General features: G+C 56.5%; 1 protein-coding gene across 1 annotated transcript in view; it reads right to left on the reverse strand.

Annotated features, from left to right (window-relative positions):
• LOC125449717 (annexin A2-like) overlaps positions 1 to 12671 on the reverse strand; it is a 28228-nt gene that overhangs the window by 9288 nt on the left and 6269 nt on the right. Inside the window, exons 3-8 of the mRNA XM_059643015.1 lie at positions 10373 to 10469; positions 7431 to 7525; positions 6639 to 6752; positions 5386 to 5476; positions 1914 to 1993; positions 736 to 795 (exon numbers count right to left, since the gene is read on the reverse strand). Coding sequence (XP_059498998.1) covers positions 736 to 795; positions 1914 to 1993; positions 5386 to 5476; positions 6639 to 6752; positions 7431 to 7525; positions 10373 to 10469 — 537 coding nt within the window. The remainder of the gene's footprint in view (positions 1 to 735; positions 796 to 1913; positions 1994 to 5385; positions 5477 to 6638; positions 6753 to 7430; positions 7526 to 10372; positions 10470 to 12671) is intronic.

Below are 12671 nucleotides of genomic sequence, written 5' to 3' on the forward strand. Positions count from 1 at the left end.
CTCTGCCTCAGCACTGACCTTCCCACAATGTGGCACTCCCTCAGCCCGGACCCTCCGACAGCGCCCACTTCCCCTGACCCTGACTGAGCGGTAGTGCCCAGTCCCTCAGTCTTGACTCTCCGACAGCGCCTGCTCCCCCCGACCCTGACCCTCCGACAGCGCCTGCTCCCCCCAACCCTGACTGCCCGATGGCGCCCGCTCTCTCAGCCCTGGCCCTTTGACAGTGCCCACTCCCTCGACCCGGACCCTCCGACTGCATCCGTTCCCTCGGCTCTGACCCTCTGACACTTGCCCAGTGCCAAGTGAGTGCCACCCATTTGGAGGGTGAGCTGGGGATGGGTGGCTGTGCATGTGATCAGTCAGGGTTGGGGCGCAAATCAATAACACCTCCCCTCTCCACTATCTCCCCTGCCCCCGCCACCCGTACCCCAACCCTCACAGGGCGGGCTGAGGAAGATGCCAGGCTAAGGCACCACAGTGAGGGCTGACACCACGGCCCGCAAGCACCATCACCAGCCTCGTGGGATCTTGCTGAGCGGGAACAACGAGCCCCTCGACGGGTCTGACCATACAACCAAAGCGAACGGGAAATGTAGGCCAAAAAAGTGACCGAGCCGGCTCCTTCTGGCTGGGAAGAGGAGTGAGGTGCCCACCACCAGCCCCGATCTAATCCCCACCGGCTCCCTCCTCGGCGCTACAGCAACGCAAGCCTCAGCGTAGGCATCTCAGCCGTACTTTCGCATCTTCCTCGATCAGCTCGTAGTTGATGACGTTAGAATTGGCGTCCCTCCGACCCTGAAGGGGGCAACGAGAGCAGTAGATCGTCAGAGTTGGGGGGGTGGATGGGTGGCGGTTTTGGGGTGGGTGGGTGGGGTTTGGTCTGTGACCCTCCGGTGCTCCCCTGGGGACGATGACATCAGTAGGGTAGATACCCCAGTCAAGGGTGAATTCCAACAGTGAACCGACCCCCGCCTTTCCCCAACTTGGCATCAAAGCCGACACCCAATGGGACGTCCTTCCTCAGGACTGAGCCACCCCAGCGCAATAGGGGACTATTCGACTGCAGGTCCATCGCAGTCAGCAGTACGATGGTTCACTTCAGGGTTGTCTTTTCCAGATTAGTCACTGAAAAGGTGTCAGGGCAAGTCAGGAAGATTGTCGATACGAGACAGTCCCTTGACTATCCAATCAGGAATTCGGTTTGGTGGGGCGGGGAAGGCAATGTCTTCCCACAGGAACTGGGGGTAGAACGGGCGACTCCGCCCCAAAGGGAGTGTTTGGTGAGGTGGGGGCGTAAAGAATGGGGGACTCGCTCCCCCGGGGAATGTTGGGGGAGAATGGGGGACATGCATCCCCAGGGAGTTTGTGGGTCAGGGAGAGATTGGGAACCCGCTCCCACGGGGAGTGTTGCAGGTTTGGAGAATGGGGACTTGCTCCCACGGGCAGTGTGGGGGGTTTGGGGAATGGGGACTCGTTCCCACGGGCAGTGTGGGGGGTTTGGGGAATGGGGACTCGCTCCCATGGGGAGTGTGGGGGGTTTGGAGAACGGGGACTCGCTCCCACTGGGAGTGTTGGGGGTTTGGAGAATGGGGACTCGCTCCCACGGGGAGTGTGGGGGGTTTGGAGAATGGGGACTCGCTCCCACGGGGAGTGTGGGGGGTTTGGAGAATGAGGACTTGCTCCCATGGGGAGTGTGGGGGAGGAGAGAGTGGGGACTCGCTCCCCAGGGAAGTTTTGTGGGGTGGGGGGGGGGGGGGGGGGGGGAGACTGGGGGTCACGATCCCCAGGGGAGTTGGTTGGGGGGGTGGGGAGCGGAGAGCTAGAATGGGGGACTCACTTCTTTGGGGAGTGGGGGTGGATGGAAATGGGCGACTCAATCCCGCAGGCAAAACCCTGGAGGTTGGAAATGTTACCTTCAGCAAAGCGAGGAGCAGCTTCTGGAACCTTCCGGTGGTCTCAGCCGTAATGTCCTTCTCCAGGTCTTTCTGAAATTCTGAGGGTTGTGTGGGGTGGAGAACAGAATGAGACCGTGAGAACCAAGACCTCATTCGGAATATTGTACACGGATTTGGGGAAAGAAATTCTGGCTACGGGAGGCAGTGTGACAAAGGCTTATTCCTGGGAATAGTGTATCCTCGGTAGTTGGTAAAATTCTAGAATCCATTGTCAAGGATGAGATTTCTAAGTTCCTGGAAGTGCAGGGTCAGATTAGAACAAGTCAGCATGGATTTAGTAAGGGGAGGTCGTGCTGTTAGAATTCTTTGAAGAGGTAACAAGTAGGTTAGACCAGGGAAACCCAGTGGATGTTATGTATCTTGACTTCCAAAAGGCCTTTGATAAGGTGCCTCATGGGAGCCTGCTGAGCAAGGTGAGGGCCCATGGTGTTCAAGGTGAGCTACTGGCTTGGATTGAGGATTGGCTGTCTGACAGAAGGCAGAGTTGGGATAAAAGGCTCTTTTTTGGAATGGCAACCGGTGACAAGTGGTGTCCCGCAGTGTTGGGGCTGCAACTGTTCTCTTTAATATATAAATGATCTGGATGAAGGGACTGGGGGCATTCTGGCGAAGTTTGCCGATGATCCGAAGATAGGTGGACAGGCAGGTAGTAACGAGGAGGTGGGGAGGCTGCAGAAAGATTTAGACAGTTTAGCAGAGTGTCCAGGAAATGGCTGATGAAATTCAATGTGAGTAAATGCGAGGTTTTGCACTTTGGAAAAAAGAATACAGGCATGGACTATTTTCTAAATGGTGAGAAAATTCGTAAAGCAGAAGTACAAAGGGATCTGGGAGTGTTGGTCCAGGATTCTCTGAAGGTTAACTTTACAGGTAAAGTCTGTGATTAAGAAAGCGAATGTAATGTTGTCGTTTATCTCAAGAGGGTTGGAATATAAAAGCAGTGATGTGCTTCTGAGACTTTATAAAGCTCTAGGCCCCATTTAGAATACTGTGTCCAATTTTGGGCCCCACACCTCAGGAAGGACATACTAGCACTGGAGTGTGTCCAGCGGACATTCACACGGATGATCCCTGGAATGCTAGGTTTAATGTACGATGAATGGCTGAGGATCCTGGAATTGTATTCATTAGAGTTTAGAAGGTTGATGGAGATCTAATAGAAACTTACAAGATAATGTATGGCTCAGAAAGGGTGGACGCTGGGAAGTTGTTTCCATTGGGCGGGGAGACTAGGACCCATGGGCACAGCCTTAGAATTAGAGGGGGTAAATTTAAAACGGAAATGAGGAGACATTTCTTCAGCCAGAGAGTTGTGGGCCTATGGAATTCATTGCCACGGAGTGCAGTGGAGGCCGGGACGTTAGATGCCTTCAAGGCAGAGATCGACTAATTCTTGATCTCACGAGAAATTAAGGGCTGCAGGGAGAGTGTAGGGAAGTGGAGTTGAAATGCCCATCAGCCATGATTTAAATGGTGGAGTGGACTCAATGGGCTGAATGGCCTTACTTCCACTCCTATGTCTTATGGTCTTATGGAATGTCAGGGCTGACATCGGAGAGAGACTAGATCGGTTAGGATTATATTGTCTGGAAGTTTAGAAGATTGAGGAGGGTGCTTATCCAATAGGAACCTATAAAACTCTAACATGACTAGGCAGGGGGAAATGCAGGAAGAATGTTTTCAATGAATCCCTACACTGTGCGGAAACAGACCATTCGGCCCAAGTCCACACTGCCCGCCAAAGAGCGTCCCACTTTGACTCACACCCCTAGCCCTGAATTTCCTCATATCTAACCAACCCTAACCCACACATCCCTGGGCACTACGGGACAATTTAGCACGGCCAACCCACCCTAACCCACACATCCCTGGGTACTACGGGACAATTTAGTACGGCCAATCCACCCTAACCCACACATCCCTGGGTACTACGGGACAATTTAGCACAGCCAATCCACCCTAACCCGCACATCCCTAGGTACTACGGGGCAATTTAGCACGGCCAATCCACCCTAACCCGCACATCCCTGGGCACTACGGCACAATTTAGCACGGCCAATCCACCCTAACCTGCACATCCCTGGTTACTATGGGACAATTTAGGATGGCCAATCCACCCTAACCCGCACATCCCTGGGCACTACGGGACAATTTAGCACGGCAAATCCACCCTAACCCGCACACCCCTGGGCACTACGGGGCAATTTAGCACGGCCAATCCACCCTAACCTTCACATCCCTGGGCACTACGGGACAATTTAGCACGGCCAATCCACCCTAACCCGCACATCCCTGGGCACTACGGGGCAATTTAGCACGGCCAATCCACCCTAACCCGCACATCCCTGGGCACTACGGGACAATTTAGCACGGCCAACCCACCCTAACCCGTACATCCCTGGGCACTACGGGACAATTTAGCACGGCCAATCCACCCTAACCCGCACATCCCTGGGCACTATCGGACAATTTAGCACAGCCAATCCACCCTATCCGGCACATCCCTGGGCACTACGGGACAATTTAGCACGGCCAATCCACCCTATCCTCCACATCCCTGGGCACTACGGGACCACTTAGCACGGCCAATCCACCCTAACCCGCACATCCCTGGGCACTACGGGACAATTTAGCACGGCCAATCCACCCCAACCCGCACATCCCTGGGCACTACGGGACAATTTAGCACGGCCAATCCACCCTAACCCACACATCCCTGGGCAGTACGTGACAATTTAGCATGGCCAATCCACCCTAACCCGCACATCCCTGTGCACTACGGGACAATTTAGCACGGCCAATCCACCCTAACCCGCACATCCCTGGGCACTACAGGACAATTTAGCACGGCCAACCCACCCTAACCAGCTCATCCCTGGGCACTATGGGACAATTTCCCACGGACAATCCACCCTAACCCGCACATCTTTAAACTGTGGGAGGAAACCCACGCAGACACGGGGAGAATGTGCAAACTCCATACAGCCTGAGGGTGGAATCGAACCCGGGTCCCTGGCACTGCACAAGTCGGACTTGGGGTGTAGATCGAACGGGATAGAACAAGTGTGAGGGAGAACGTTTGAGTCGGTCGTGGTTCCACTTTGAGCCCAGAGTGTCTTGGGGTGGCGGAGCGAGGGGTCGGGTCCCGCTCTAGAGCCTGGCAAATGCCAAGGAAGCTGGGTTTGCAAATGTGGGGCAAACTAGTGTGAGTGCTACCCACAGACGCTGGCAGCGAGGCATTAAGAGGGGAGGTTTGTGAGAATATCACTGTCTGGAAATGAAATTTGGATTTTGGGGCTTGGGAGTCCCTGGTAGCAACACCCCACACCCTTCTCCCACCACAACACAGCAAAACCACTCCACCGTGCTGCCCCCACCCAACCCCCTTCGAGTCTCAGAGCAGGCAGCACTCAGAGAACGAATGACAAACCTTCCTTGTAGACAGTTTTGATCTCCTGTATCTGCCGGTTGGGTCTCGTGGCTAGGATCTCAATCAGCGTGTCCTCGTCTGTGCCTAAGCCCTGCCGGAACAGATATTTAGGGAAAGTCAGGCACAGAGACCAGCCCCGGTGCAGGTTGCTGTCAGCAATGCCATCCTGTGCTATTTGCTGGGCATTCAGGGCCCTGGCACCAAGAAACGGCTGCATTTCGCCTCAGGGAAGAGGCTCTGTGGTGTAGGCCAAGGGATTTAGACCTCACCTAGGGGAGAATAGGCTAAAAGAATTCAGAGGAGTACAGAGAGAGAGGGGTTTACAGAGAGAGACAGACAGACAGACAGACAGAGAGAGACAAGAACAGAGAGAGATAGAGACTGACACAGAGGAAGTCAGACAGAGAGAGACAGAGAGTGTGAGTGAGAAGGAGAGAGAGAGAGAGACAGAGAGTGTGAGTGAGAAGGAGAGAGAGAGAGAGACAGAGACAGAGAGAGAGACAGCAAGAGATTCAGAGAGAGAGAGAGAGACAATGAGACAAAGACAGAGACAGAGTGAGATAGAGACAGAGAAAGAAAGAGAGAGCGACAGCTAGAGAGAGGAACACAGAGAGAGAGAGAGAGAGAGACAGACAGATAGAGACACAGAGAGAAAGTCAGAAGCAGAGAGCGAGGAAGACACACACAGAGAGACAAACAGAGACAGAGATAGACGGACAGAGAGAAACAGTAAACAAAACACTCAAACAGAAGTAGAGAGCGAGAGAGACAGAGAGAGAGAGAGAGAGAGAGAGACGGGCACAGACAGAAAGTGAGAGGCACAGAGAGAGGGACACAGATCGAGAGGATGAACAAGAGAGACAGACGGAGAAAGAGAAAAAGAGGAGGGAGAAGTGACAGAGAAGGGGTGAGGCAGGGGCAGAGAAAGAGAAGGTGAAGGGAATTTGGCGGAGGGAGAGAGAGAGATGAGGAAGAAAGACAGAGAGAGAGAGAGAAAGAAAATGATAAAGGGAGTGAGACAGACAGGGACAGGAAGAAAGAGTGAGAGAGACGGAGCGAAGAGGGTCTGATAGAGAGGCTGAAGGAAGAGGGGAGAAGGAGGCAGACAAGAGGAGGGATTGAGACAAGCCAAAAGGCGGTGGGGGGGGTGGTGAGAGAGACAGAAGTCACTGATGGCGGAGGGACAGAGCGGGGTGAGGGAAGACCCTGCATAGCCACGTGGTTACTGGGTGGGTGAGGGTGGGGAATGGTACCTTCATCGAATCCTTCAGTTCCTGAGCATCCAGCATTGCAGGCGATTTTAACAAAGTGAGCATGGTGTTCTCCAGGTAACCCGACAGCTTCTTCCTCAGCAGATCCTCCAGGTTCTGCACAGCAGGGACACAACAGCGCAGCGATTCATAATCAGTACAATCACACCATCATTTCACAGCTCACACTCACTGTCCTCCTCACTCTCTCTCACTTTGCACTGAGGGAGCGGGCGCCGTCGGAGGGTCGGGGCCGAGGGAGCGGGCGCTGTCGGAGGGTCGGGGCCGAGGGAGCGGGCGCTGTCTGTCAAGCAGGGCTGGCTGATGTCACGCAGCTGTGAAGTCTACCCTGGGGTTGGCCGTGACACGCACGAGAATTCCTAGAGGCTTGGCATTTCAACTGGAACTCCATCAGCAAACACATTGATTTGGAGCCCATCTACCACCCTCTGAGAAAAAGAACAGGAAATGACATCACCAATGCAGGAAATGACATCTCCAACCCAAGGAAACCTAACCAGATAAATAGAAAGCGGGACATAACACCGGCGCTTCACCGGAGGCTCACTGATGATGTTACCTAGAATGGGGACGAAACGTCTGAAAACTAACCTTCCAGCTCAGCGAGCAAACTCACATCCAGTCACTCTCCATCCATACCACAATCCTTAAATCCAAACTCTTTGCCTGACCCTAAAGAGCATCTCACGTGACTCAGAGACAAATTTCTTTCAAAAGGCGCTAGGTCAGTGCAGAGCTTTGTTGCTGTAGGAACATTTCAATAAAGTCACTCACTGTTTTGTATTTCTTCTCGAAACACTTGGCGATGAGATCCCGCTGTTCCCAAGTCCGGTTGCTCAGGATTCGCACAATGGATGCCTCATCTTTGCCTAAACAGACAAGGAACAGAAACAGGAAACGAGCAGTCAGTGCTGAGGGAGCGGGCGCTGTCGGAGGGTCAGTGCTGAGGGAGCGGGCGCTGTCGGAGGGTCAGTGCTGAGGGAGCGGACGCTGTCGGAGGGTCAGTGCTGAGGGAGCGGGCGCTGTCGGAGGGTCAGCGCTGAGGGAGCGGGCGCTGTCGGAGGGTCAGCGCTGAGGGAGCGGGCGCTGTCGGAGGGTCAGTGCTGAGGGAGCGGGCGCTGTCGGAGGGTCAGTGCTGAGGGAGCGGGCGCTGTCGGACGGTCAGTGCTGAGGGAGCAAGCGCTGTCGGAGGGTCAGTGCTGAGGGAGCGGGCGCTGTCGGAGGGTCAGTGCTGAGGGAGCGGGCGCTGTCGGAGGGTCAGTGCTGAGGGAGCGGGCTCTGTCGGAGGGTCAGTGCTGAGGGAGCGGGCGCTGTCGGAGGGTCAGTGCTGAGGGAGCGGGCGCTGTCGGAGGGTCAGTGCTGAGGGAGCGGGCGCTGTCGGAGGGTCAGTGCTGAGGGAGCGGGCTCTGTCGGAGGGTCAGTGCTGAGGGAGCGGGCGCTGTCGGAGGGTCAGTGCTGAGGGAGCGGGCGCTGTCGGACGGTCAGTGCTGAGGGAGCGGGCGCTGTCGGAGGGTCAGTGCTGAGGGAGCGGGCGCTGACGGACGGTCAGTGCTGAGGGAGCGGGCGCTGTCGGACGGTCAGTGCTGAGGGAGCGGGCGCTGTCGGAGGGTCAGTGCTGAGGGAGCGGGCGCTGTCGGAGGGTCAGTGCTGAGGGAGCGGGCGCTGACGGAGGGTCAGTGCTGAGGGAGCGGGCGCTGTCGGAGGGTCAGCGCTGAGGGAGCGGGCGCTGTCGGAGGGTCAGTGCTGAGGGAGCGGGCGCTGTCGGAGGGTCAGCGCTGAGGGAGCGGGCGCTGTCGGAGGGTCAGCGCTGAGAGAGCGGGCACTGTCGGAGGGTCAGTGCTGAGGGAGCGGGCCCTGTAGGAGGGTCAGTGCTGAGGGAGCGGGCGCTGTCGGAGGGTCAGTGCTTAGGGAGCGGGTGCTGTAGGAGGGTCAGTGCTGAGGGAGCGGGCCCTGTAGGAGGGTCAGTGCTGAGGGAGCGGGCGCTGTCGGAGGGTCAGTGCTTAGGGAGCAGGCGCTGTAGGAGGGTCAGTGCTGAGGGAGCGGGCACTGTAGGAGGGTCAGTGCTGAGGGAGCGGGCGCTGTCGGAGGGTCAGTGCTGAGGGAGCGGGTGCTGTAGGAGGGTCAGTGCTGAGGGAGCGGGCCCTGTCGGAGGGTCAGTGCTGAGGGAGCGGGCGCTGTCGGGGGGTCAGCGCTGAGGGAACGAGCGCTGTCAGAGGGTCAGAGTTGAGGGAGCGGGCACTGTCGGAGGGTCAGTGCTGAGGGAGCAGGCCCTGTAGGAGGGTCAGTGCTGAGGGAGTGGGCGCTGTCGGAGGGCCAGTGCTTAGGGAGCGGGCGCTGTCGGAGGGTCAGCGCTGAGGGAGCGGGCGCTGTCGGAGGGTCAGCGCTGAGAGAGCGGGCACTGTCGGAGGGTCAGTGCTGAGGGAGCGGGCCCTGTAGGAGGGTCAGTGCTGAGGGAGCGGGCGCTGTCGGAGGGTCAGTGCTTAGGGAGCGGGTGCTGTAGGAGGGTCAGTGCTGAGGGAGCGGGCCCTGTAGGAGGGTCAGTGCTGAGGGAGCGGGCGCTGTCGGAGGGTCAGTGCTTAGGGAGCGGGTGCTGTAGGAGGGTCAGTGCTGAGGGAGCGGGCACTGTAGGAGGGTCAGTGCTGAGGGAGCGGGCGCTGTCGGAGGGTCAGTGCTGAGGGAGCGGGTGCTGTAGGAGGGTCAGTGCTGAGGGAGCGGGCCCTGTCGGAGGGTCAGTGCTGAGGGAGCGGGCGCTGTCGGGGGGTCAGCGCTGAGGGAACGAGCGCTGTCAGAGGGTCAGAGTTGAGGGAGCGGGCACTGTCGGAGGGTCAGTGCTGAGGGAGCAGGCCCTGTAGGAGGGTCAGTGCTGAGGGAGTGGGCGCTGTCGGAGGGCCAGTGCTTAGGGAGCGGGTGCTGTAGGAGGGTCAGTGCTGAGGGAGCGGGCGCTGTCGGAGGGTCAGTGCTGAGGGAGTGGGCACTGTCGGGGGGTCAGTGCTGAGGGAGCGGGCGCTGTCAGAGGGTCAGAGCTGAGGGAGCGGGCGCTGTCGGAGGGTCAGTGCTGAGGGAGCGGGCGCTGTAGGAGGGTCAGTGCTGAGGGAGCGGGCGCTGTCGGAGGGTCAGTGCTGAGGGAGCGGGCGCTGTCGGAGGGTCAGAGCTGAGGGAGCGGGCGCTGTCAGAGGGTCAGTGCTGAGGGAGCGGGCGCTGTAGGAGGGTCAGTGCTGAGGGAGCGGGCACTGTCGGAGGGTCAGTGCTGAGGGAGCGGGCGCTGTCAGAGGGTCAGTGCTGAGGGAGTGGGCGCTGTCGGAGGGTCAGTGCTGAGGGAGCAGGCGCTGTCAGAGGGTCAGCGCTGAGGGAGCGGGTGCTGTCGGAGGGTCAGCGCTGAGGGAGCGGGCGCTGTCGGAGGGTCAGCGCTGAGGGAGTGGGCACTGTCGGGGGGTCAGTGCTGAGGGAGCGGGATCTGTTGGGGGGTCAGTGCTGAGGGAGCGCCGCACTGTCGGAGGGTCAGGGCTGAGGGAGCGGGCGCTGTCGGAGGGTCAGCGCGCTGAGGGCAAAACGCAGCTCACAGAGAGGAGCGTCACTGGAGCAGTTCCATGTGCTGCCACTGAGTGGTGCCAGTGTGCCCCATCAAACCCAACAGCATGTGAGACCCAACTCTGCTCTCTGTCGCCCTCCATGACTAACAGGCAAGAGGTGTGAAGTCTTGGAGTACAAATAAATACCTCTCGCATCGATCGCTTTCTTCAAAGCATCCACATCATCATCGACATTAAAGTTCCCGTATGGTTTCAAGGTAGCTAGAGTCCCCCAGGCCATTGGCTGCAGAAAACACATTTAACAGTGGTTTCAGACTGGAATCTGACCGATGGGGTTCGGGGGGTTTATATACAGAATAACAGATACCCCCCGGGGAGGGAGTTACAGACTGGAATCTGATCGAGGGGGTTTCGGGGGGTTTATATACAGAATAACAGATACCCCGGGAGGGAATTACAGACTGGAATCTGATCGAGGGGGTTTGGGGGGGGTTTATATACAGAATAACAGATACCTCCGGGAGGCAGTTACAGACTGGAATCTGATCGAGGGGGTTTCGGGGGGTTTATATACAGAATAACAGATACCCCGGGAGGGAATTACAGACTGGAATCTGATCGAGGGGGTTCGGGGGGGGTTTATATACAGAATAACAGATACCTCCGGGAGGCAGTTACAGACTGGAATCTGATCGAGGGGGTTTCGGGGGGTTTATATACAGAATAACAGATACCCCGGGAGGGAATTACAGACTGGAATCTGATCGAGGGGGTTCGGTGGGGGGGGGGGTTTATATACAGACTAACAGATACTCCGGGGAGGGAGTTACAGACTGGAATCTGATCGATGGGGTTTGGCGGGGTTTATATAGAGAATAACAGATACCCCCCCGGGGAGGGAGTTACAGACTGGAATCTGATCGAGGGGGTTCGGGGGGGGGGTTTATATCCAGAATAACAGATACCCCGGGAGGTATTTACCGACTGGAATCTGATCGAGGGGGGTTCGGGGGGTTTATATACAGAATAACAGATACCCCCTAGGAGGGAGTTACAGACTGGAATCTGATCGAGGGGGGTTCGGGGGGTTTATATACAGAATAACAGATACCCCGGGAGGGAATTACAGACTGGAATCTGATCGAGGGGGGTTCGGGGAGGTTTATATACAGAATAACAGATACCCCAGGAGGGAGTTTCAGACTGGAATGTGATCGAGGGGGTTCGGGGGGGTTTATATACAGAATAACAGATACCCCGGGGAGGGAGTTACAGACTGGAATCTGATCGATGGGGTTTGGGGTGGTTTATATACAGAATAACAGATAACCCCCCGGGGAGGGAGTTATGGACTGGAATCTGATCAAGGGGGTTCGGGGGGGGGGGGTGCGGTTTATATCCAGAATAACAGATACCCCGGGAGGGAGTTACAGACTGGAATCTGATCGAGGGGGTTCAGGTGGGGGTTTATATACAGAATAACAGATACACCCTGGGAGGGAGTTACAGACTGGAATCTGATCGAGGCGTTCGGGGTGGTTATATACAGAATAACAGATACCCCCGGGGAGGGAGTTACAGACTGGAATCTGATCGAGGGGGTTTGGGGGGGGTTTATATACAGAATTACAGATACCCCGGGAGGGAGTTACAGACCGGAATCCGATTGAGGTGTTCGGGGGTTTATATACAGAATAACAGATACCCCTGGGAGGGAGTTACAGACTGGAATCTAATCGAGGGGTTTGGGGTGGTTTATATACAGAATAACAGATACCCCGGGAGGGAGTTACAGACTGGAATGTGATCGAGGCGTTCGGGGGTTTATATACAGAATAACAGATACCCCCCGGGGAGGGAGTTACAGACCGCAATCTGATCGAGGGGTTTGGGGTGGTTTATATACAGAATAACAGATCCTTGGGAGTGAGTTATAGTTTCTAGCATGATGTCGCAGGCTCAGTGATTGGGAGGGCGAATTAATGAGATAATCCAAACCAGTTCAGCGAGCACCTCGCAGGAGCTGTAATTTCAAGTGAAAACGGACCTTAGCCTTTATGAAGAATGAAAGGAATCTTAAAAATGCCTCCCCGCCTGCAAAGATTCAAGCTTGGGTGGATAAGATATGACTGCGCTAGAGCTACGATGCAGGCAAGGCCTAAGTGATGAGGGGACAGGCTCTCTCAAATCAGGAGTGGGATGAGCTGGAAAATTAGGACCTTTGCAAACTCGGGGGCTGGGGAAAGGGCGAGGCTCCTAAGGACGTGGGATCAGGACATTTCCGACTGAGGTGAGGGGAAACGGTTTCACCCAGAGAGTGGAATCCTCTGCCAAAGAAAGCAGTTGGGGCCATAAGCAGTTGGACAAAGGTGGTGGGTGGGAGGAACTGGGGAACAGGGAACTGAGTTGGATAACAAAGTGTGAGGCTGGATGAACACAGCAGGCTAAGCAGCATCTTAGGAGCACAAAAGCTGACGTTTCGGGC

The sequence above is a fragment of the Stegostoma tigrinum genome, chromosome 47 (assembly GCF_030684315.1).
Source record: "Stegostoma tigrinum isolate sSteTig4 chromosome 47, sSteTig4.hap1, whole genome shotgun sequence".
Classification (NCBI taxonomy): domain Eukaryota; kingdom Metazoa; phylum Chordata; class Chondrichthyes; order Orectolobiformes; family Stegostomatidae; genus Stegostoma; species Stegostoma tigrinum.